This window comes from Sparus aurata, chromosome 6, assembly GCF_900880675.1.
Source record: "Sparus aurata chromosome 6, fSpaAur1.1, whole genome shotgun sequence".
NCBI classification, from domain to species: domain Eukaryota; kingdom Metazoa; phylum Chordata; class Actinopteri; order Spariformes; family Sparidae; genus Sparus; species Sparus aurata.
In genome coordinates, this window is record NC_044192.1 from 4,488,367 (window position 1) to 4,515,352 (window position 26,986).

The 26,986-nt window shown below is 40.5% G+C and overlaps 2 protein-coding genes across 5 annotated transcripts in view; both read left to right on the forward strand.

Moving 5' to 3' along the window:
* The first annotated feature begins 209 nt into the window (after positions 1–209).
* Positions 210–6,381, forward strand: LOC115582830 (protogenin A-like). Its single transcript, XM_030419050.1, has 5 exons — positions 210–285; positions 592–630; positions 3,582–3,857; positions 5,863–5,953; positions 6,111–6,381. Exons 1-5 carry the CDS (start codon positions 210–212, stop codon positions 6,127–6,129), a joined length of 501 nt encoding a protein of 166 aa, XP_030274910.1. The 3' UTR covers positions 6,130–6,381.
* A 4,773-nt stretch (positions 6,382–11,154) lies between these two features.
* The window catches only part of LOC115583264 (butyrophilin subfamily 1 member A1-like), a 76,681-nt gene continuing 60,849 nt past the window's right edge, over positions 11,155–26,986 (forward strand). For 2 of the 4 annotated variants that reach the window (XM_030419921.1, XM_030419920.1), the window contains exons 1-5: positions 11,155–11,592; positions 20,701–21,042; positions 21,350–21,357; positions 22,717–22,747; positions 24,423–24,698. In XM_030419921.1, coding sequence (XP_030275781.1) covers positions 11,541–11,592; positions 20,701–21,042; positions 21,350–21,357; positions 22,717–22,747; positions 24,423–24,698 — 709 coding nt within the window. In that variant the 5' untranslated portion in view covers positions 11,155–11,540. Of the gene's footprint in view, positions 11,593–19,641; positions 19,699–20,700; positions 21,043–21,349; positions 21,358–22,716; positions 22,748–24,422; positions 24,699–26,986 lie in introns of those variants that run through there. The other 2 variants (XM_030419923.1, XM_030419922.1) reach the window with 2 other exon arrangements.

Consider the following 26,986-nt stretch of genomic DNA (forward strand, 5'->3'; position numbering starts at 1 on the left):
TCAGCCCTAAAAGGAACCTCTCGGGAAAGGCTTTTGACTGGAAGAAAGATGAAAGTCGGAAGGAGAAGAAGAAGGTGTTCCTGTATGATGCAGGCCTTCATTACAATAACGGACGTACAGGTCAGGATGAGCAGTTCAAAGGTCGAGTCTCATTTTTTGAAGATGAACTGCAGAACGGCAACGCCTCCATAAAGATCCAAAATACAAAGATGGCCGACAGCGGGAACTACAGATGCATTTTTCCACTTCTTCAGAGTCAAACATCCATCATTGAGCTTGTTGTTGGTGAGTGCTTTCATTAAACAGTTAAAGATGTCGCTCATTTACTGCTGCGACTGGTTCCAGAGTCCCAGATGGACTTTTGTTCAGTGGTCAGAATCCACATCTGGCAGGGCCTCGAGCCCACAGAGCTGCAGCCACATCTGGAGAGACCACCTCTATATCAAACATGCTGATATCAGAGACACACTGCAGATTATGTCTCTCTGTACAATGAAGCTTCAGCCGTCTGTAGGAGATGAAATATGACTTTTACACAGTATTACCTGTCTGTTTCAAAACTATCTAACATGTGTTTGTTTTGCTTTTCAGATCCAGTCTTAAAGGACAGAACAGGTGAAAACATCCCAGGTGAGTCCTGATTGTGATGACGTCACTCTCCACCTCTACATGTCTCTGTGAATGTCTTCTTGGGCTTCTCAGGTTCACGTGGGAGTAGGTGTGTGCATGTGCGGAAGTGTGTGCGTGTGTAAAGGTGTGCACTCACCTGTGACACAGATGATGAGAGAGACAGGGTTGGGTAGTAGCCGTAATTTTTGTTGACCGCTACCCACTCATTCATTCATCACTTTTTTATCTGTTTAATCCGCTGGTTTTCATTATTCCATGTATCCATATTTGCTGCGCTGTAATACCTCTGTACTGTTCGTTCATAATAAATGTACCAAAGGCATCTTTGGATCTCAGCGTATCTGTTAACATAGCCTCCTAGCGCGTCACAAATCTGCGAACCTGAGGACCCAACCTCGTACTCTCAGCGGCCAAAAGGTTTGTCAAGGAAGCCGCAACAATTATAGTTATACAACAACATCTTTTAAGTCCAAGAAGACTGTGTGTTATTAAATCCAATACTTTTATTCAGATTGTCTAATTACATGAAGAAGTTATTGTTCAATATGTTACAGTAATATTATTAATCACTGCATTTCCCAAAAATCCTCCATTTCAAATCTTTTTACTGACATAAAAGAATAATGTCATCTACTTTATTAATGTAGTTTAGGTTCATTCTGGGTTCATGAATTTAACTTTATGTTTTATGTCACAATCCTTCTGAGTACCAACATCACAATATTCCTTTTATTATTGTTTATCTCAGTAATGATCAAATAGTTTATCTGTAAGCTGAAAGAAGCTCTTTCTGCAGCAGCAGTGATGATGTCAGAGTCATCCTCTGACATCATCAATAAACTCTGACATCATCAAACTCAGGACAAAAACTCCTGTTGACCTCAATCAAGAACTGATTTTAATAATATTTTGGTGCAAAGACCTTCATCAGCCTCCATCAGGAAAAAGCTGCAATGTTGCTTTTCGTTTCCTCCTTTAGTGTGATAATATGATAAACTAGGTTTGTCAGTATTATCCAGAAAATTATTCAAATTCATAATATTGTTCTTATAATCATTCAAATATGCTTAAAATTCTTTAAATGTCTCTAAAACACACTAATCACATTTCCTTGTACTTTTTGTTCAGATAAAAATACATTTATAGCATCACAGATATTTTAGAAAATAAATCAGAATCAATATGACTGTACATTATTGAGCTAGACAACTTTTCATGTCACTGGTGTTTATACTCACATTTATCCCAACTCGTGCATTGCCCGTAGCAAGCATGTATTCCTATAGAAAAGTGGGAGGTTAAAGAGCAACTAAACCCCTCAGTTTTGGATGACGTGCTCTAAGCTGGAAATTCAAAAAATGCCTTGATGATGGGCGGGGCTCCAGGAGTACTCTCCGATTGCCCCCTCCCCCCTCCCCCCTAACCGTCACCACACTACACTACCTACTCAATAATCACTATGCCTCTCTATTCGCAATTCTCTCAATCCAACCTACTCGCCACAGATTCCAGATCAGCAGGTGCTAGTTTTTATAGGAGGGGGCGGAGCTAACCGTGGTGGACCGTGACGAAAGCTGCCTCCAAAACGTCATCTGCCTCCATCTCAGCCAATAGGAAAATTCGATTGTAATAACCGGGTTTCAACCCATAGAGGGCAGTCACAGAGTTGGACCAGAATCACTAACTAACACTACTTTATACCCAAATACATTGGTTTTCAGCAGAAAAAAGTGGTTTGGGGGTTTAGTTGCTCTTTAAGGAGCTTTTTCATGGATGGCCAAATGAGGCTGTGTTTGAAGGTGGGACGTCAGGGATATAATTGGTTGTTTTTGACTACTTTTGATTATACCATTATATTTCACCTTAAACACGATTTACCTTGCCTTACTTGGGGTAATTATGACACACTGTATTTATACAATGGACCTAAAATCACAAAATAACATAAAATCAGAGTAGAAAAAGTTAGATTTTTACTGTGAAAACCTCAAATATGTTTAATGAACCATTTGCATTAGTTATAATGCAAATATAAATTGTTGTTTGCTAAATTTGTGCATACGTTTTTGAAATGTACAACGTTATTGTGTAACTATTTACATTTAAATGCAGGCAATGCCTCAGGCTCCTCAGCTCATTCCTGTCTGTTCCACTGTCTGTTTTGACTCACAACACAAAAAAATGACTCCACTACACACCAAACACTACATTACATTACACTCTGCAGTGATTGGCTCCGGTGGACAATGCTCACGGAATTTGTAAAACATTTCTGAAATAATTAATTCATGGTATCATTGTAGTCCAAACAAATCCGACGTTGCACACCCTTGAACCACGCAGCAGCCATGTTGAAAGTCTCAGATCAGTCTGATCCTGATCCGCAGAGATATTTGAGGCACAGACAGACTATTCCTTGCTTTTATAGAGACATAATGGAAATTCACCATTATCAACTTATCTTAGTGTTTTTTTAGCAAACCATAATCAAAATCTTCTATCCTCCATCCCTTCACAGTCTTCCCTCGTTGACATTAAACACTCGTATGTTTAATAAAAATAAAAAAAAAAACCCAGTTAACTCGTCACAACCTTCTCTTGGCAGAATATCAACAAACTTTATGGTTAATTTTTCTGTCAGGCAGCATAAATAAAGTATTTCTCACTAACATGTGACACATCAGGTGTGTTCACCTTTGAAAACTATGTTTTATATTATGTAACTATCTTTATAGTACAGTTTAACAAATTCACCGCTTCTGCCTCAAACTGTGAAAGTTTAAAATGTTTGAAATATCGTCCCATAAAATGCTGCTGGAGGCTTTTATTGTGTTTTTCTCTTCACAGTAAACTGTATACAAGCAGAGTGTAGATGAACAAAATCACAATATGACATTAATAATGCTGAAACTGTCTCTTTATAATCTATTGTTTATATGATGTGTTCACAGGTACAGCTCCAGAGCCATATATCAGTACACTTGAAGATAGAAACCTCTGGTCTCTGCTGCAGTGTGAAGCTCACGGTGTTCCTCGTCCTACATTAAAGTGGAAGGACAGTGATAACAACACTCTTCCTGCTGCGAAGACAAAGATCTCAGAAAGAGAAGGTCGTTTTTACATCACTGTCAAGATTACTGTGACCAAGACCGACAACTATCGCTGTGTAGCTACACAGGAGACACTCAGCCATCAGGTTGTTGCTGTGACGTCTGTGCATGTCCAAAGTGAGATTCTTCCTAGTTGTGATTTTAATATGTAAATAATTTTAAACATTTTAAACTGAGTGAAACATTTGTGTACAAAAATAATGACATTGTTTCATCAATCATCAGAGATTGGATTTCAGTACTGTTGAGTTCTGTTTTATAAGAATATATAATATTGCTGTAATTATAAATGATTGAAGTTACAGAACAGAGTCAGATTAAAGCTGCGAGGTACGACCTTAAAATTATAACATGATATTTTAAAGCCACATCCTGATATAAGATATGTAACTGGATAATGTGAATAGACCCACTGTGATATCAATATTGATGAATGACTGTTGTTACTTTCACAAAACATTAACAGGATGAGATTTGTGATCAATAATCATCATTAATGTGGATATAATGACTCAGTGGGTAAAGAAAGTATTAGAACAAGTAAACAGTCGGTGAGTTCAGAACATGACGTCACTTTACTGTAATGAGCCTTTAAAACCAGGAAACAGTTTTGATATATCACCATGTGAGAATATCAAATATCTAAAACAATATATATTCTCATATCATGATCACAGTTTATATTGTTTATGTTGCTCAGCCTACTTTAGATTGGACAGGTGTTCCTATTAAAGTGTCCACACCCAAACTATGTTTACAGAAGGAGACGAGCTGTTAATGATCCTGTGTTTCACATTTCATAACACATTTTCTTTATTATTTCATGTAAATAGAAACAAACTGTTTACATTAGAGAGATTACACAGAGACTTTATTCATCCCAACCACAAACTGCAGCCCAGTTACACAAGAATCACACAACAGACAACATGGACACACTCAGACAGGAAGAGAAGAGTTTACTCACTGAGGGTTTCATTCTTTTATTTCTCACCTACAAACTGAACTCACACTGAAAACTAGGACCAAACTTTAACTGTGAATAAACACAATGATAGTTCCTGTAATAATATGAGATCATGGAGCTTTGAACTGAGTTTCTACTGGACACTCATTAAAACTTGTAATTAGCACCATTGTATTCAGGCTGTAACTACAAGTCTCCAACATTAATGATCATGTTATAATTGTAGTAATTGTGACTATTGAAGCAGCAGAAGCTGATCAGAGATCTGCTGAAGGATTTGATGCTGAAGGATGAATTCAGATTCAGAAATCAGGAGCGAACCTGTTTCACAGCAACATAAATGATCAAACTCTTCAACATTTCAAATCAAATCTGGATCCTGCTGTGATCTTTAGTGAGCTTTAGTTAGCTGAGACAGAAGAATTGTTCTGATTCTATCATTTAAAACTCTGTGTGGAGAGATGTGAAACTGTCTCTCAGTCTATATGTGTCTATAAGAATCTCTAAATATTGATTCTGTTCTTTTATTAATGAGTTAAAGTATATTTATGTTGAACAGTCGGAGCTTCAACAGACTCTCGCTTCATAAAACCTGCGACTGTGTTGATCTGCTGCCATCAGGCCCAATAACTGTGGACCCGACCAGCACCAAGAAGCTCCCAGTGATTTGAATCTTCATGTTTGTGGACAGTAGTCAGTGGTGGAAGAAGTACTCGGATACTTTACTGAAGTGACAGAAGCAGAAACACAAAGTAAAAATACTCTGTTCCAAGTAAAAGTCCACTTGAGTCAAAGTGTCAAAGTGTCAGTAAAAGTGTTGTGAAGAAGTTTTCTATTTGATCAGATGATCCTGTGTTTTTACTGTCAGATCAAAGTGATGAATGGAACTAAGTCCATTTGTTTCTTCACTGCTGGGACCAGAACCAGAAGCAGCCTCTGAGCTGTGGAGCCCAGCAGGAGGAAACTGGACCTGAGATCAGAGCTAACATCACTGTTCCTGCTCACATTCATCCCAGTGGAGTTTTCATGTGGAACAAGTTCAGATCTCAGGAGCAGACTCACCTTTAGTGGTTCTGTGTGGGCTGTGAGGTCCAATCTGCTGCTCATCATCTGCACTCAGGTTCTGACTCTCACTCTCACTTTTATCTGTTTCAGGGTGGGTCATTGGAGTGATTGCTACTTCAGGAGCTCTCATCTTCCTTCCTATGTGTTACCTTCTATGTTACATCACTCAGTTGTGTGGAAGGTAAGTTTAACGTCTTATATATCTTTATGTATCTCATGTTCAGAGTCTTGACAGATGTTTTATCTCTCTGACATTAATCATTCTGTGTATTTACACTCAGAGGACGATCAAAGTCGGTCAGACTTTCTTCACTGTAACTTTGTTTTGCTTCCTGCAGACAAGAAGAGCGATGGTGAAAAACCAGACCAAGCTGACCAGAATTCAACAACAACAGAACCACTGAAACAACCTGATCCATAAAGTAACCAGCTCTGCTTGTGCCATGAAGTTTTCTGCTGTGTGTGTTTCCACCATGTTGGATGATGTGAAGACATTTTGTCTGCTCTTCTTTTATTTCAGGCAGTTTGAGAATTAAAGCTTGTTTTCTAAGTTAATTTCAGGTTGAGGTTCAAAGTTAATGTTGCGTTGAGGCAGATAGATGAGATAAAAGCAAGATAAAATAAATTAAAGCTGTTTGTTGATACCAGCTGTTTTTATAAGATGTCCTCATAATCTGTAACATCAAGAAATAGTTTGCAGAAACGTACATTACCAACATTTATCCTGGTAATTTGGCCGAGACTAGAACTTGACCGGTGGAGCAGTAATATTCAAATTTGAGTGTATGAGGTCCAAATCTTGTGTTTGTTTGTCATTATTCCGAATATTTTTTGCAACACTTGTAAGGTCGTTGTGTGTCAGCAGTTGTTAAAGTAGTTTAATGTTATCAGACAGATTGAAGTTAACGAGGTGACAACAGAAGAGAGCAGGTGGCCTTTAATGCTGACAGAACTGATTATTAATGAATCCTTCTGTGAAGTGAGAATTAAATGAATTCTGATATTTGGTGAGATTCAGTTCCACTCTTGTGCAGCTTGAAGAGAAAAAACGATGGAGCGAACAAACTTTGACTGTGTTATTAATGTTGTTGAGGACAAAGACGAGCTCTTTCTCTCTGTTCTATGTTGCTTTTATTCTTTTATTTTTATACTCTGATGATCTGATGCGTCTCTAGCAGCTGGTCAGTTAATCACACGTCGCTGGTTGGATCCCCGGCTCCTCCCGTCCACATGTCCAAGTGTCCTTGAGCAACAGGCTGAAGCCCAAACTGCTCCTGATGGTCAGACCAGCACCTTGCATGGTAGCTGACTGCCATCAGTGAGTGAGTGAGTGAGTGAATGGATGAATGAGGGCAGCAGTGATGTATAAATGCGTCTATTTACCAAATCTTCTCAGACTGCTTGTAGAGCTTAAAGCTCCTGACTGAGCTCCACATGTGCTTTAAAACCATCAGACTTCACTGAACTGAAGCTGCTGTTAACGCTGTCAGTCACTGTGAATATAATGTGACTTTACATTTGACATTTGTGTTGTTGGCATTATTTGGGTGGAGCCTGTGTTGGTTCTTGTTTGTGTTTTAAGGTGCTCAGCAGTCTGTCAGGTCCAGTTCCACACTGATGGTTCTGTTGTTCGCTGATGATGCTCTTGTCGTGTTTCAGGTCATTTCAGGCAGCGCTTCATCATTTCTGTACAAACGTTTGAATAAAACATGAAAACTGTCAAACTGTGTGTTGTGACTGTTTCTGATGTTTCTGTGTTCAAACTGGGATCAAAGAAATAAAAGTGATGTTAATTTCTGGGTGTGATTCTGAGATGATCTCTATTTTCCAGCAGCTGTCAGGACAGCAAAGAGACAACAGAGCAGATAAATCCTCTTTAAAACAGGTTTCTAGAGACAGTTTAGCTCACTGACAGCTTCATGAATGGAGATCACAGCTGAATGTAAAGAAATCCTCATGTGTGTGTAACAAGGCCTGAGTCTGTGAGGAGCAGGGGCGTCGCACCCGTGGGGGATGTGTGTGTTTTAACACCCACACTTTTTCTGCCGTTTATCGGCAGTTTTGAACAAACGCCTCACTACAGTCGCTCAGTTTCTCCGGCCGCTCTAGTCTGCTCTCGCTGCAGCTGCCTTCTCTCCTGTTGCTGCTTCAAACATGACACCGGCTTTGGGACTGACCGGCTGATGATTGGCTGTTCTGCCTTAAGTCCCGGCTCTCTTGCTGGGTTAGATTTATTGTTTATCATTCATTTATTGTTAGAATACCAAATAATAGCCGGGCGTTTATTTGGGACAGGCGTTTAATTCCCTCCTCACAAAAATCCAGGATGAAAATGTCACAAACTTCTCCAGCTTCTCTGTGAATTCTCTGGCATCCTTCTGGGCGCAACACGTGAAAAAGGCGAAGAAGACAAACGTGCAGTGTCAGTGGTCACGTCTTCTTCCTTGATGTTTTTTTAAAATGAATTAGACTCGGCATTTATTTGGAACCGGCGGTTATTTACCAAAATATACACCTGCACCAGCGTTTAAAGGGGACCACATGATGTGTTTTATAATGTTTTTATGTGTTTACAGCTGCTAATGTATGTAACGCTGTTACTGTGATGATACATGACAGTTAAATATTGAATCTGTCCATAATAACCACATCCTGACATGTAACTGTGATATTTGATAATCTAAGTACTCATAATAACAATCATGACAAAAAATTAACAAAGACTGCAGCTCAAGATAAGAAGCTGCAACTGGCAGTGAGCTGCTCTCTTTTCTGTCAGCAGTGAAGTCACAGTCCATGACAGAACATATAAAATATGATAATGCATAAAACAACATTTAATGGTAAAAAAAAGTACAAATTGCAGTAGACTTCTATTATTAATATGCAGCATATATATAGTTTATTATTATTATTATTATTATTATTATTATTACTATTTTTCTGCATATTCTTGACTTTGAATGGGAGCTGCTGGAAAGCATTTCTGTTTCTGACTCATATATTATGCAGTCAGTTGTCCATAAATAATACAAATAATACAAATAATACAAATATGGGTGTTTATTAAATTACCAGCTGTAAAAACAGAAATGAGTTTTTAACAGTGTGACTGCACAGTGCAGAGTGCAGGTGAGGTCTGTATGGAGCAGTGCTGGTTGAACAGTCTGACAGCAGCAGGAAGGACCTGCGATACTCTCCGTCACACACTCGGGTGTATCAGTGTGTTGCAGTGACCTGCAGGGAGTGAGACTGCTGCACCTCCATCATCCTGCTCTCTCCCAAGAGCAGGATGATGGAGGTGGAAGAAGGCTGAAACACAGAACTGACTGAATCTCTTTGTCTGGTGAAACACTCTGACAAACAAAGTCTGCTTTCAGAAGACTTCAACAGATCAAAGTTTAGCTGCTCATCTCTGATGAGCTTTATTATCTGATTACAGAAAGACAGCTGTGTGTGAATCACAGAGTACAAACTGCTGACAGGGATTGTTCCTGTCCTCAGCTGACTGCAGACTCAGTGGGCGTGTTCAAGCTGAACTCCAGCTGACCTCCTGCAGCAGCGACATCTGCTGGCGACTGCAGGGCGGAGACACAAACGCTGCTGTGAAGTTGGACTCTCTACGTGACGGGAACAGAAAGGGCTCATAAGAGTGGACAGTACAGATAACTGTAGAGTTGAACCTGTGTTGTCTGCAGCAGGTAACCACTTCTCCATCATCACCACAAGTAATCTGACAGAACTGAGCAGTTTATTGACGACATCTTTCAGAGTTGTTGTGTAACATGAAGGATTTTATAGGTTTATTCATGTTGACTGTCCCACAGCTGCGGCCACACGGCTGCTACTGATCTGAAAGTATGTGATGTTTGAGTAGAAAAGAGGCGCTTATGGATATGGAAATTCATCGAAACACACGTCATATACGTCAAGTCCTGACGTCATGAAGGTGGGGTCTAGACTCGCGCAGCACCTGGAGAGCAACTGCTCAGCTGCTCTGCAGCCGCCTCGCTCCCGCGATAACTTAAGGTCATGTGACATCTGATGCGGAGCAGAAACCATCCAGGTCATCGTGGACATATTTTAACCAGCATGCATCACGATGTAGCCAACCAAGCAGCTGCGCAGGGCTGCATGATCATGAACTCGTCTGCTGACCAGAAATCATGACGTCATGGTGGTGATGTCACATAAAGGGGGCGGGGCACCTGTCACTCACGCAGCATCCTGTGACTGATTTGATTCTGATCAGATCGATGCTGCAGATATAAATCTGTCATAAATATGAAGGAACAACAACTGACAGCTGACCTGTTTGATTACATGCTACATATTTATGATAGTTGTCTGCTGATAATTTACATTTTTTAATAATAAAATGTTTTTGAATACAGAATAATAAATGTATGATGTTCTGTCAGGGAGTAAATCACTTCACTGCTGAAAGTAAAGAAAGCAGACTCACTGCCAGCTGCAGGCTCTTATTTTGATATGCAGACTTTTTGTCTCTGTGACGTCATTATTAGAACTTAAATATAAATCACTGAATATAAAATCGATTCATCAGAATCAGTTGAATGTGAATCATGGTGGTCTACTTCAGTGCAGCACTACCTGTAACAGGTGTGTCACAGTGAGGCTCTGTGGTTTCTGACTGAGAGACGCTCAAGTTGTTGATTTTGGTATAATGTGAAATAAATAGATTTACATATCTGAACATAGTTTTTTGTTAACTTGGGCACTTTGTAATGACAGCAGCTGATACAAAGAGCAGGAGGCCCGACATCTACACCTGAGCCACACACACATTACTGAGCAAACAAACGGTGTGTCAGCTGATCATCTTTACCTGAACTCTGATATCTTCTCCAGAAGTCATGTGTTTGTTTCAGCTCCCATGTTGATGACTGTGACGCCCTCTACTGTCCTAAAACCAGCCTCTGTCTTCATGAAGTCAAACCTCTGTGATCACATTTGGCTGCATTAAGACAACAGAGGAGGGTTGTGATGATGAGACGCTCCAACTCTCACCTGAAGTCACTCTTTTCTTTCTCCTCACACCTGCTGCAACACATCACTGATCACATGACTCAGATATCCAATGAAAACGTGTCTGAATGTGTTTGTATGTATTTTTAAATGAAAAGCAGAAATGAGCCTCAGTGAAATAAGATCCTGTGTGTGTTTGTGTTTCATATCATGTTTTGATAAAGCTGCTATTTTCCGAGAAACTCAAACATTTCCTTGTGGTTTCACTATTAGAAGGATTTAAAAACACGTGTATGTATTAAAAAGGCGTGAACACTAAACAGAGGTTGTCTGGGACATAAAACCAAATATTTCAAAAAATGTATTGCAGTTCTCTCACTGAAATATTTTAAATATTGAGCTCATTTTCTTCTCATTGGGTCTGGTCCTGATGTTTTATTGGAGGAGCTGCACAGAGATGATTCACTGCTGCTGATCAGGAAGAGAAGCAGCTGTCAGACACTAACAGTGAAGCTGAAGCTGAATCTGAGGCTGGAAAGTGTTTTTATACACAGCTTTAATGTGAGTGTGAAGACAAAGTGCAGAATTCATGAGTCACAGTTAATATGTGTGGTGATGACGCTTTTATTGTGAAGGTGTGTACCGGATGTGTTGCAGCCCTCACAGGCTGAGGAACAGAAGCAGTGTGTGATGAAGCATCAGAGTGTTGAGGAGTGTGTGAAGCTCCGTCACATAGAGCCTCCATCAGTGAGGTGAATCCTCAGAGGACATCAACAACTATGGAGCTTCTTCCTCTCGTGTGTCTCTGTCTGCTGAGCTGCTCTGGAGACGGTAAGAAAACTGATCATCATCACTGACACTTTGTCATTTCACTTTATTTCATCTCAACAGGAACAATGTGGAAACATGCTGGATGTTAATCAGGCTGCTTCCTGCTTTAGTGCGCACGAGACACCTGCTCAGCGCCCGGTGACGTCACATGCACCCTGATAATCAGCGCACATCGATAGTATTGATTGGATCGATTATAGAAGAATTACAGCAGAATGATAATGAGTTTTATCTCGAGTTGCTTTATAATAATGTGTCGTCATCACTGCTGTGTGTGTGCGTGTTCGTGCGTGTGCGCATGCTCGTGGGGCGTCGTCTCCATCCTGCTGCAGACTCTCGCAGGTTTCACAGAAACTCTTGTGATGAAATGAAACCTTCCGGATGTTGTGATCGTTGGACTTTGGACTCTTTTATCGGAGGTGAAATAAAACGCGTGTGTGTCTGAAGCTCCTGAACAAACTAAAGTAGTTCATCAATAAAACAGAGACGTGACTCGGATCATCATCCTCCCTGCGCTGCGTCCACGTTCAGTCCTGAAGGGGAGACCCGGTCCAGCTGGACCAGGTCCTGTAATGTCCCCAACAACTCAGACACTGTTCACACTGGAGGAGCCTGTCGATATATTAACACTTAACAATCAGTTCAACACACTGTGAGCAGTTATTAAGAGAGAATCAGGAAGGACTTGATAGTTAATGAGTAACTCCTGAATCACAGACTATATAGGAGATAATGAGTTACTACAGATCAGACTGGAGATAATCAATGAATCATCAGGTGATGATCAGTTCATGAGGAGGGCAATAAAATGATCTGCAGCTATAAACGCTGCAGTGTGCAGCAGGTTTAACACGTTACAACTCCACTGACACCTAAAATAAAACGAAAGCCTGTTTCACTCTAAAGTTTTTAATACAAATGGAAACAGCTTAAAGTAAATCTGAAGCTCATGTTAGCTCCTGCAAACTGCTGTTCCTCAAGAACTCTTTCTCTTTGTTTGTTCATAGGTCTGTAAACAAACGCTGCATAGTTCACCTTTAATTATAATAATACCCATTTAATGAAAAAATATTGTTAAGAATTGAGGAGTCTGTATTCAAGTTAGCTGCACACGTTCTCAGTAAGCTTAAACTTGTGAATTTCAACAGGCTTTTGTAAATAGATGTTAGAGATGTTCAGCTGTCTCTGCTCAGCGAGACTCTTCACTGAACATGTCACAACACACAAAGGTTTGAATGTGATGTTGACTCCATTCTTTCTGACACCAAAGTGCTCCAAACACAGACCGCAATGTAAATCAAGTTGTGTGTTGGACTTTGGACTCTCTGAATAAACTGACGCAGTAATAAATGAAACAGACGTGACTCAGTTCATCATCATCTGCTCTGAGCTGTATGAATATGAACTGACAGGATTTTCACATCATCCTTATTTTCTTTCTCTCCGTCTTTCTGTCTTCTTCCTGGAGGTTGATGCTTGTTAGCAACATGTTAGAATTCTACAGTTATATATTATTAAAAACTAAACTAAATGTCCATCATTGTTCCTCAAACATCTCATTCTGTCCACAACACAAAGATATTCAGTTTACTGTCACAGAGGAAAGAAACAGGAAATATTCACATTTAATTTAACATTATTGATCATGTTGAAGTGAAGATTAAATACATAAATCTTCATGTGAGTCGAGACTCAGAGATCCTGAAAGTGTTTGGACTTGTTAGTGGGCTGTGCTCACCAGCCCACTATGGACACCTCTATAGCAGAGCTGTGCGGAGCACAGCCCACTATTGTTATTGCTCGCGCCTCTTCTTCCTCTTATTCTTCCTCCCGCCTTTTTTCCGTCGCTAACTCGCCCCGCACCGTTGAGCGCATACAAACAAATTATATATCAAAACGTGCGGCTCGGGCGGACTCGGGTTGCTATTATTTTTCTCACCAGAATACGAATTTTTCGCGACATAAGTCGCGAAAAACTGCGACAAATTTCCCATAAGGAATGAATGGGACGAGGTCAAAAAAGTCGCAAATCTGCGACGTTTTTCAAACATCTCCTGCTCTGGCATACGTTCACGTAGAAACACCATTCCAGCTTTAAAATGTAGGTGTAGGTCCTGAGTATTTAAGTTGTATTTGAACTTTTTTCCTTTGATGTGTAGTTTTTGAACTGTGATCCTTGAATGACGGTGAGTGATTTTGGAAAAATTCAGTGTTTTCAATGATTGTGTATGGCGGAATGTTCGTGCAGCAGAGTGGAGAGGGCCAACTGACAGAGTGAGCGAGATTCAAAAATTTGCTCCGAGATTTTCTCTTTCCGTGACGATCCTGGCCACAAATTAGGCTCAAAAACAGTGATATTTTCCAGAGTTGTAGCCACACTTGTCTTCTTTCTCCCAATGTGTCTACTTTATCGGTAGGATTTACGGTTTTTGAATTATCGACCGCTAACCGACAAGAGTAGCTCTGAAATGCTCCATTTACTCCAATGTAAATCGGGAGAAGGATTTCCAAAACTGCACCCTTTTTTAACTCGCTGCCATTTCCACATTTCTGAAGCTAGGACCACAAAACTTAATGAGTGTGTTCTTTAAGGCCTTTCTGGCTCGATCGTGAAAAAAAATTGTCGATATCATGTATGATTTTGACCAAATAGCACTAGTTTGACGTCCTAGATGTGAGGCAGAAATTGCTCTCAAATCAGCTCCCTCACAGTCCGTTGCTACGGCCCTTGCCAACGGTCACCTAGCAACCAAAAACAGCTGGGCCAAGAGAGAGAGTGTATGTACGGTGTTACCTCATGCCGATAAAGCTCTTGAATTGAATTGAGTGACAGACAGACAGACACTAGACACACATCAGACAGACAGACAGACAGACAGACACACAGGAGACGCACATCAGACAGACAGACAGACAGGAGACACACATCAGACAGACAGACAGACAGAGCGACATGTAGACACACACACACAGAGCTACTTAAGCGTGCACTCACATGCACTCAGACGCACACACACAGTATATTTCCCAACATTTAAACTACATTAAACGATCATTTTTTCACTCATTCAATGTGCGGCTTGATCGGACTCTGTATGCTATAATTCAGTTTTCTAGAATATTAATCTTTCGCGTCGTAAGACGTGAACAGCTGCGAGACACTTCCCATAAGGAATGAATGGGATGAGGTCAAAAAACTCGCAAATCTGCGATGTTTTTCAAACATCTCCTGCTCTGGCATACATTCAGCTAGAAACACCATTCCAGCTTTAAAATGTAGGCACAGGTCTCGAGTATTTTTGTTTCATTTGAACTTTTTTCCTATGATGTGTAGTTTTTGAACTGTGATCCTTGAACGATGGTGAGTGTTTTGGGAGAAATTCTGGGTTTTCAATGATTGTGTATGGGGGAATGTTCGTGCAGCAGAGTGGAGAGGGCCAACTGACTCCCTCACAGTCCGTTGCTACGGCCCCTGCCAACTGTCACCTAGCAACCTAAATCAGCTGGGCAAAGAGAGAGAGTGCCAGACAGACAGACAGACAGACAGGAGACATACATCAGACAGACAGACAGACAGACAGACAGACAGACAGACAGGAGACACACATCGGACAGACAGACAGACAGACAGACAGGAGACACACATGAGACAGACAGACAGACAGAGAAACATGTACACACACACACACACACACACACACACACACACACACACAGCAATGCTTAAGCGTGCACTCACATGCCCACAAACGCACACACAGTATATTTCCCAACATTTAAACTACATTTAATGATTATTTTTTTGCTCATTCAATGTGCGGCTCGATCGGACTCGGGTTGCTATTATTCAGCTTTACGAAATGTTAATTTTTCACGACATAAGTCGCGAAAACTGCGATAAAGTTTCCCATAAGGAATGAATGGGGGGAGGCCAAAAAAGTCGCAAATCTGCAACGTTTTTCAAACATCTCCTGCTCTGGCATATGTTCACGTAGAAACACCATTTCAGCTTTAAAATGTAGGCACAAGTACTGAGTATTTAAATTGTATTTGAACTTTTTCCTATGATGTGTAGTTTTTGAACTGTGATCCTTGAATGACGGTGAGTGATTTTGGAAAAATTCTGGGTTTTCAATGATTGTGTATGGCGGAATGTTCGTGCAGCAGAGTGGAGAGGGCCAACTGACAGAGTGAGAGAACTTCAAAAATTTGCTCAGACATTTTCTCTTTCCGTGATGATCCTGGCCACAAATTAGGCTCAAAAACAGTGATATTTTCCAGAGTTTTAGCCACACGTGTCTTCTTTCTCCCAATGTGTCTACTTTATCGGTAGGATTTATGGTTTTGGATTGATCTGCCTCTAACCGACAAGAGTAGCTCTGAAATGCTCCATTCACTCCAATGTAAATCGGGAAGAGGATTTGCAAAACTGCGGCCTTTTTTAACTCGCTCCTATTACCACATTTCTGAAACTAGGACCACAAAACTTAATGTGTGTGTTCCTTAAGGCCTTTCCCGCTAGATGGTGAGGAAACTTTGCTGATGCCATGTTTGCCTTTTCTTCACGGGGCAAGGCGCACAGCCCACTCTCGCGATTTCCCGGCGGGGAATTGTCTAGTTATTATTCCCCCTCCTCACGTTTTTCTGTCGCTAACTCGTCCCAAACCGTTGAGCGCACACAGACAAAAAATATATCAAAACGTACGGCTCGGTCTGACTCGGTATGCTATTATTCAGTTTTCAAGAATAGTAATTTTTCGCGACGTAAGTCGTGAAAAACTGCGACAAATTTCCCATAAGGAATGAATGGGACGAGGTCAAAAAAGTCGCAAATCTGCGATATTTTTCAAACATCTCCTGCTCGGGCATACGTTCACGTGGAAACACCATTCCAGCTTTAAAATGTAGGCACAAGTCCTGAGTATTTAAGTTGTATTTGAACTTTTTTCCTATGTTGTGTAGTTTTTGAACTGTGATACTTGAATGAAGGTGAGTGATTTTGGAAAAATTCAGGGTTTTCAATGATTGTGTATGGCGGAATGTTCGTGCAGCAGAGTGGAGAGGGCCAACTGACAGAGTGAGAGAGGCTCAAAAATTTGCTCCGAAATTTTCTCTTTTCGTGACGATCCTGACCACAAATTAGGCTCAAAAACAGTGATATTTCCCAGAGTTGTAGCCACACGTGTCTTCTTTCTCCCAATGTGTCTACTGTATCGGTAGGATTCACGGTTTTTGAATTATCGAAAGCTAACCGACAAGAGTAGCTCTGAAATGCTCCATTTACTCCAATGTAAATCGGGAGAAGGATTTCCAAAAATGCACCCTTTTTTAACTCGCTGCCATTTCCACATTTCTGAAGCTAGGACCACAAAACTTAATGAGTGTGTTCTTTAAAGCCTTTCTGGCTCGATCGTGAAAAAAAATTGTCGATATCATGTATGATTTTGACCAAATAGCACTAGTTTGACGTCCTAGATGTGAGGCAGAAATTGCTCTCAAATCAGCTCCCTCACAGTCCGTTGCTACGGCCCTTGCCAACGGTCACCTAGCAACCAAAAACAGCTGGGCCAAGAGAGAGAGTGACAGACAGACAGACACTAGACACACATCAGACAGACAGACAGACAGACAGACAGGAGACACACATCAGACAGACAGACAGACAGACAGACAGACAGACAGGAGACACACATCAGACAGACAGACAGACAGACAGACAGGAGACACACATCAGACAGACAGACGGACAGACAGACAGAGCGACATGTAGACACACACACACAGAGCTGCTTAAGCGTGCTCTCACATGCACACAGACGCACACACACAGTATATTTCCCAACATTTAAACTACATTAAACGATCATTTTTTCACTCATTCAATGTGCGGCTTGATCGGACTCTGTATGCTATAATTCAGTTTTCTAGAATATAAATCTTTTGCGTCGTAAGACGCGAACAGCTGCGAGACACTTCCCATAAGGAATGAATGGGATGAGGTCAAAAAACTCGCAAATCTGCAATGTTTTTCAAACATCTCCTGCTCTGGCATACATTCAGCTAGAAACACCATTCCAGCTTTAAAATGTAGGGACAAGTCCTGAGTATTTAAGTTGTATTTGAACTTTTTTGCTATGATGTGTAGTTTTTGAACTGTGATCCTTGAACGATGGTGAGTGATTTTGGAGAAATTCAGGGTTTTCAATGATTGTGTATGGGGGAATGTTCGTGCAGCAGAGTGGAGAGGGCCAACTGACTCCCTCACAGTCCGTTGCTACGGCCCCTGCCAACTGTCACCTAGCAACCGAAATCAGCTGGGCAAAGAGAGAGCGTGCCAGACAGACAGACAGACAGGAGACATACATCAGACAGACAGACAGACAGACAGGAGACACACATCGGACAGACAGACAGACAGACAGACAGACAGGAGACACACATGAGACAGACAGACAGACAGAGAGACATGTACACACACACACACACACACACACACACAGCAATGCTTAAGCGTGCACTCACATGCCCACAAACACACACACAGTATATTTCCCAACATTTAAACTACATTTAATGATTATTTTTTTGCTCATTCAATGTGCGGCTCGATCGGACTCAGGTTGCTATTATTCAGCTTTACGAAATGTTAATTTTTCACGACATAAGTCGCGAAAACTGCGATAAAGTTTCCCATAAGGAATGAATGGGGGGAGGCCAAAAAAGTCGCAAATCTGCAACGTTTTTCAAACATCTCCTGCTCTGGCATACGTTCACGTAGAAACACCATTTCAGCTTTAAAATGTAGGCACAAGTACTGAGTATTTAAATTGTATTTGAACTTTTTTCCTATGATGTGTAGTTTTTGAACTGTGATCCTTGAATGACGGTGAGTGATTTTGGAAAAATTCTGGGTTTTCAATGATAGTGTATGGCGGAATGTTCGTGCAGCAGAGTGGAGAGGGCCAACTGACAGAGTGAGAGAACTTCAAAAATTTGCTCAGACATTTTCTCTTTCCGTGATGATCCTGGCCACAAATTAGGCTCAAAAACAGTGATATTTTCCAGAGTTGTAGCCACACGTGTCTTCTTTCTCCCAATGTGTCTACTTTATCGGTAGGATTTATGGTTTTGGATTGATCTGCCTCTAACCGACAAGAGTAGCTCTCAACTGCTCCATTCACTCCAATGTAAATCGGGAAGAGGATTTGCAAAACTGCGGCCTTTTTTAACTCGCTCCTATTACCACATTTCTGAAACTAGGACCACAAAACTTAATGTGTGTGTTCCTTAAGGCCTTTCCCGCTTGATGGTGAGGAAACTTTGCTGATGCCATGTTTGCTTTTTCGTCACGGGGCAAAGCGCACAGCCCACTCTCGCGATTTCCCGGCGGGGAATTGTCTAGTTCTCTTTGTCACTAACCAACGATCACAGCAGCTGGAGGTCTGATAACTGACTCAGGGTCAGCTGGGAATCTGTCTCAGTGTAGCTTCTAGTTTATTGATTATCAGCATCAGGTTCATCTGTGACTGTGTGTTTATTTGAAGATGACAGGTTTCTTTTATTACTCTAAGTCACCATGTGTATATAAAAACCAGAGCAGTGTGTCTTGTTGTCGTCCTCCTCTCTCTACCACTCACACTTTTTATCAACAATGTAGTAACACCTGTTTGTGTGGTTTTACTTAATCTGGGTGAGAAATCATCGTCTGATAAATGATAAGAGCTGTCAAACCAACAGGTTCTTTAAATATTTCCTGGTTTTTATTTTCTTCATGATTACTGGAGAGCAGCGACCTCAAAGATCGAGCTGTCAGAGTTCACACACAGAGAGAGAAGAAACTTTCAGCTCATGTTATTTGCTTTAGTTTGATCGCAGGTTTATTCACCCGAACAGATGGGAACCTAACTTTGTGTGTGTGTGTGTGTGTGTGTGTGTGTGTGTGTGGGAGCTCTGTCTGCAGTCTTTCATGATCGGATACAGTAGCCCCATTCACACTGCTGTTTCGATGCAGGGATCCTGCGCCAATTCCCCGCCTCCGCCTCTGTGTGAATTTCTTGGAGGTGGCGAGGGGTGAAATTTTGCTCTGGCCCTGATCCGCCTCTGGAGGTAATATCAGGGGTGCATTATTGGTGAACCAAACCAGTGTGAACGAATAAGCCGGCTGTGCGTATCGAGGGCGTGTCGATCGGACAGTCTGTTAACTACTCAGGTCCTTCACTCAACTAAATACAGAGAAATGTCCCACAAAGCAACGTTACAGGACCAAAACAACAGTAACGTAGGAACTCTAACTGTCTTTGGCAACTTATATGAGGAAAAAAATACCAAAGCTGTAAGCAAAGCGTCCTACCCTATCTTCTTCAGCGTCTGTCACCGGTAAAAAACTTTAACTCACTGAGTGTTTGTGATGAAAATAAACTCTCGCAATGGTCCGCCCTCCAGACTGAGACTTCAGTGAACTTTCCCCAAGAAAACAGCCTCCGTCCCCGCGAGTGAGGAAGTCAGACAGGATCCAGTTTACTGATGGCGAATACTTAATTATGCAATTCAGCACGAAAAACGTAACTTTGACACTTTCCATGATGTTTGTTGGGTCAGGATCTCAATCACTCCACATTATAACAGCATCCATGTGATTATAAACTGTTCGCAGGTTTAGATTGACAGGGGGGACACCTGGGAAACACACCAACGTCGTCATCATGTCTCTTTAGAAGCCGCAGTACCGGCTTTCTGTATGAATTACACAGCTGTGTGTTCAGCTGTGGAACAGGATAGTTTGGTGGTTAGTTGTGTCTTTGAATCCAATAAATCAAGTTCTGACATGAATAAAACTACAACTTCTCCTGGTGGTATAAAGATGAACAGTTTCCACAGCTGAACACATTTTGTAACATTCAAACACAAACATTCAATAACAGAAACCTAATTAACTTTACTGTAAGATTAAATATACTTAAAATATGTCATTACAAGCTCGACACAAGCAAAACTATCATGTTAGAGGAAACAGGTGTTTGAGTTTTTGTTGTGTAAAGTTGTTATCTGACTTTGTTTCTTGATGACTCTGCATGTTAACATACTGAGTTACATGTTTTTATCTTCCAGCCAGAGTCACAGTGCTTGTGAAAGAAGACGGTGATGCTGTTTTACCCTGTTTGATCAGCAACAAGGAGGACATCACAGGAAAACTGTTTGACTGGAGGAAAGTTGAAAGTCAGAAGGAGAATAAGGAGGTGTTCATGTATGATGCAGGCAGTCATTACAATAACGGCCGTCCAGGTCAAGATGATCAGTTCAAAGGTCGAGTCTCACATTTTCAAGATCAACTGCAGAACGGCAACGCCTCCATAAAGATCACAAGAACAAAGATGGATGACAGCGGGAACTACAGCTGTGATTTTCCACGTCATCAGCCGAGTCAACCATTCATCGTTGAGCTTCTTGTTGGTGAGTGCTTTCATTAAACAGTTAAAGATGTCGCTCATTTACTGCTGCGACTGGTTCCAGAGTCCCAGATGGACTTTTGTTCAGTGGTCAGAATCCACATCTGGCAGGGCCTCGAGCCCACAGAGCTGCAGCCACATCTGGAGAGACCACCTCTGTATCAAACATGCTGATATCAGAGACACACTGCAGATTATGTCTCTCTGTACAATGAAGCTTCAGCCGTCTGTAGGAGATGAAATATGACTTTTACACAGTATTACCTGTCTGTTTCAAAACTATCTAACATGTGTTTGTTTTTGCCTTTCAGATCAAGTCTTAACCTCTTGGGGTTCATTTTGATTTTATGCGTCTCTGCCTCTTAATATTTACTCATTTTAAACAGTTTAATACAAAAACCAGGAGCAGCTGATACATGTCCACTACATCACTGTAAAGCAAACACTCTGAGGTTCATCAGGTGTGTTGATCTGATTTAAAGCTCAGAGAGAGTTGAACTGGTAAATGATTCAACAGAGAAAAAGTCAAAGTTTTCCTTTTTTTGTTTGTTTGAATTCATTTTTTTAAATTATATTAATAAGTTATAATCTGGTCCATCAGGCTGAAATTCTCAGGATCTCTCCCTCAACTTGTCTAAAATGTCTGAACCAAATTGTATGTTGACAGACAGAAGAGGCTCTGAGATATTTTAGAAAGTGCAGTACAGATTATCTCCAGCAGATGTCCACAGAGCTCTCTAAAACTTCTCCAAAGTTACCAAATGATGATAATAAATCCCTTTAAGATGCTGAAAAATGTCCCTCAGTGTTAAAGTCGACGATAAAAAGATGTTGTGAGTGTTTAAATAAAGATTTACAGATTTATTATCATTGAATCATGTCTCCTTAAATATATAAATAAAGTTTCTCTGTTATGTGGGTGTCCCGCTGCCACAGGAAGTCCGACAACATTCACTTCCATATATGGTCACACAGGTGATTTAATTGGCTGCTAACTCAGAGTGTTTTCACGGTGCTGACTTCCCATTGGATGAAAGCAGCTGTCAATAACACACAACTGTCGCTCGCGTACAGATGCTGTCCTGTGATTGGCTGATGGAGTTAAAAGACCGTTAGGTTCGTCTCTTTAGGTCGTAGAAAGATGCTGATTGGTTGGTTTTGTTCCGGGGCGTTTACTGATTTCAGAGATACTGAACATCATTGGTCAAATCTTTTGTCGATACTTTAAATTGATTAAAACGAAGTTGTTCGGAAAGTTTGACGAGCGGCGCTAAAAATAAACGAGGGACACGATCGACTTTTATTGTGGTGGTTTTAAGTTCCGCTTCCGTTTAACCGAGCAGGATTTAATGGCTGGACTTTTGTCTTTAAAATGAGCCGCTGTTCGTCTATAAATGTCTGTTTTTACACCTATAAATACAGTTTAACTGCAGCTACACAGGCTAGCTAGTAAGTAGCTAACTGTTTACTGCCGTAAAGTGAGACGCTGCTGTTGTAATGTCGTAAATCTGTATTTTAGGTTCCTGCATGTGTTGATCAAAACGAACCTGTGAGCTTTCAGATGAGGTGTAATATGTGTGTGTTGACTTCTGACGTCTACATGAAAATATGTGTTATGATTATTTATTAATTTCACACGTAAATATCGGGTCGCCTGCATCCTGCGCACCTTATAACATTAAGAGACAGAACAGGTGAAAACATCCCAGGTGAGTCCTGATTGTGATGACGTCACTCTCCACCTCTACATGTCTCTGTAAATGTCTTCTCAGGCCTGTCAGTCTGAACACTTACATCTGTGGGCCTGAACCTCTCTGTGTTCACCTGACTGGGATCAGTCGTCACTTACAGGTGGACACGTTTATTATATTATAGTTATACAACAACATCTTTTAAGTCCAAGAAGCCTGTGTGTTATTAAATCGGATACTTTTATTCAGATTGTCTAGTTATATGAAGAAGTTATTGTGCAATATGCTACAGTAAAATAATTAATTACTGCATTTTACAAAAATCCTCCATATAAAGTCTTTTTACTGACATGAAAGAATAATGTCATCTACTTTATTAATGTAGTTTAGTGTCAGGTTCATTCTGATATCATGATTTTAACTTTATGTTTAATATTTATGTCAAAATCCTTCTGAAACCCAACATTTGAATATTCCTTTTATTCCTTTTTTAAATCTCAGTAATGATGAAATAGTTTATCTGTAAGCTGAAAGAAGCTCTTTCTGCAGCAGCAGTGACATTTGAAGCCTCTGACATCATCAATAAACTCTGACATCATCAAACTTCACCTGATATTCTTCACCTGACACGAGCTCTGACACAGCAGCAGCGATCAGATGGTGTTTTTTAGGTTCTGTAACTCAGGACAAAAACTCCTGTTGACCTCAATCAAGATTAATTTTAATAATGTTTTGGTACAAAGACCTTCATCAGGTTCCATCAGGAAAATGCTTCAATGTTGCCTTTTGTTTCCTCCTTTATTGTAACAACACGGTGAACTGGGTTTGTCAGTATTATCCAGAAAATACTTGAAGTTCGTAATATTATTCATATTATCATTAAAATATGCTTTACACTTTTAACATAACTCTAAATCATTCTAGAATCAGTTTCTCTTGTATTTTTGTTAAGAAACACTACACTTATTGCATCACAGATATTTAAGTATCACAGGAGAGATTCAGGCTCATCTTGTGACAATCAAAATAAATAAGAAGCTTTGTATGTCTGTCACTGTTGTTTATACTCACATTTATCCCAATAATGGTAATTCACTATTATCAACTTATCAACTATCTTTTTATAGCAAACCACAATCAAAATCTTCTATCCTCTCGTCCCTTCAATTGACCGAAAGAAAAAGGGAATAGGGATAGAAAAGAGATCATTTGATTTAAAAACATTTGAATCGATGCACCAATCAAACGTACGTAGAGTCAAATATAAGTTCAGTTGTTTCTGTTGGAAAAGTTCTCGTCACAGAGTCAAACAAGCTTTGGAGCTTCAGTATCATCTGATCATCTCTTGGTGCTTCTGAACTGTTTGTTTGTGTCGATACTGAGAAGAGTTAATTTTTCTTTCAGGCAGCATAATTAAATATGTGACACATCAGGTGTGTTTACCTCTGAACACCATGTTTTACATGATATAATAATCTTTATACTGTTTAACAAATTCACTGTATATGTGCGTCACTATCAAACTGTAAAAAGTTTGAAATATCGTCCCATAAAATGCTGCTGGAGGCTTTTATTGTGTTTTTCTCTTCACAGTAAACTGTATACAAGCAGAGTGCAGATGAACAAATCACAATATGATATTAATGCTGAAACTGTCTCTTTATAATCTGTTGTTTATATGATGTGTTCACAGGTGCAGCTCCAGAGCCAAATATCAAGACACTTGATCATAAACCGGACTGGGCTCTGCTGCAGTGTGAAGCTCACGGTTATCCACCTCTTAGAGTAGAGTGGAAGGACAGTGCTGGTAAAACTCTTCCTGCTGAGGAGCCACAGATCTCAAAACAAGGAAGATATTCATACGTCACTGTCAACATTACTGTGACCAAGACTGATGACTACAGCTGTGTAGCTACACAGAAGAATATCAGCCATCAGGTTGCTGCTGTGATACCTGTGCATATCCAAGGTGAGATTCTTCCTAGTTGTGATTTAATATGTAAATCATTTAAACATTTTTAAGTATAAAAATACTGAAATGACGAGGTTGGTTCATCACCAGAGATTGGAGAGAGAATTAGACGAGTCTGATGATAAATAACAGAACAAACTTGATGAGTAATTTTAAAATCAGTCTGAACCACACACACACACACACACACACACACACGCACACACACACATGTTGATGGTTGGTACATTTGGTGTTTGTGTTGAATGAACAAGTTTTCAGGATTTAATAGACAGACAGAAAATAACTTTATGTTCAGTCTGAATTCAGCATGAACATCATTAATTAATGTCTTTGTGACGATGTACAACATTTATTAATCATTAACACTATGTGCTGTATGTGATATGCAGTTAGATTCACAGTATTACACTCACTCTGTTTACAGTAAATATATTTCAGAGGAAACATCTGAGGACAGTTCTGATGCTCATTGAGAAGTTTTGTGCATCATGAATCTCAAAGTATCAAACTGCAGAAATCTTTATTTTACTTTATATTTCATCATCAAAGTTTGAGTCAGAACAGTTGTGTTGGATCATTAATGTGCCTCATAAAGTGGCCACAGTGTGTTTGTTATTCTGTGTGTAATCATACATGACTACAATCTGAACACAGACACTTGATTCATGTGTTCATTTAGTTGATGAATCAGAGAAACTTTGAGTCCTGAAACACATCTGAGCTCCGTCTCCTGGAGTCACACTGGAGCTGCTTCTGGTTCTGATGTCACAGGATCTTCATCACTGAATCTTTTTCTCAGTGACATAAAAGAATGATGTTGGTACCGGGCTCAGGTCCACTGAGGAGCTCAGACTGAAAGTGCTCCTGAACTCTGAGCCTCCTTTTCTGTCAAGTTTGTGGCTCCTTTCCAGTTGAGAGGCAGTTTCCACAAACGAGGCCTGTAGTGAAGCTCCACAGCTGCCTCTTCTGCCTGCTGACTGTTTCAATCCTTCACAGCGACTGTCTGTCAGTTCACACCTGGACAAGTTCAATGTACTGTTAGATCCCGAGTTTTACCCTGTCCAGGAGGAACTCGACCAGCTCTCCGTTTAAAGGGTCAGATCTCTAAACCTACAAGAGGTTGCTTAAAAACTGGGAATTTAAATAGAGATTTCTTAAGCTGGTGGTGAGGAGACTCGTCTAGCTTCTAACTGCCTGAATCTGAACGTCTACCTGCTTCCTCTGGTTTGGCTCCTGACATGAAGCCCTTGAGTCAGATACGACCACCAGCCACGCCCGTTATGGCAGCTCTCCTCTAAATGATAAGTGCACTTGGTCTGATGCTAGGTTGGATTTTAAGGGCTTTTGTTAAACCCTAAGGGACTGTTTCAGTTTGGTAGGCTAGAGTAACCTTTAAGAACCTTTAAGATATTTTGCACACTTAACACCTGACTTTTACTTCCATCAAAGAGACATAAAATCAATGTCCACAACTTTAACTTTAACTATATTATGTAGGTTTTATTGCATAGATTTTAGCAAGGGCAAAGCATACAGCGCAATACTTGTTTCAATTACTATCAATCATTATCAAAAATCCTTATTGATAAATCATAATACTGTAATTAACAGATTAACCTTAAAGAGCTGAGGCCTGGTTAGAAATACTTAAATGTAGGTGAGATGGAGAGGGTCAGGTCTCTCCATGGCTTCCCTTTCCCTTCCTGCTGAAAGTCCAAGTCCTTGAGGTAAATCACAACCCCGGCCGAGGTCTCGTCACTTCCTCAAAGTCCAAACTTCACTCCAGCAGAGTGAACAAAAGTACTCCAATATCCAAATTGTAATCCACAGCATGTTGGCAAAAATGGTTAATCCGTTGTGCTCTTAATTCCTTTACTTGGTCTGTTTCTGCTGAAGATTTCTTGAAGTCCTTTCTGCGATGTTCAGGCTGCTCACATTCTCCGTCTCAGGTGTTTCTTCAAGGCTTGAGCGAGTGGAAGAAGGAACTTCAGTCCGTGCTCCTCAGGTTATAAACACTCTTGCTTCGGACACTGGCTTGGTTTTGTGTCCTTATTAGGACGTGTTCTCAGCATCTCTCCATTCACTGGCTGATAACCTCTTGATTAAGATTTCATAACGCTTCTCTCTTGCTTTGGACGGTGGCACGGTTTTATGTCCTTATTAGGACATTTTCCCACCATCTCTCCGTTCAATGACTAATAGTCTCTTGATGACGGCTGATGATGTCATAATGATCCAACACGCCTCGGTCACGGTCTGTGCCCGTGCCCAAAGCGTGATCA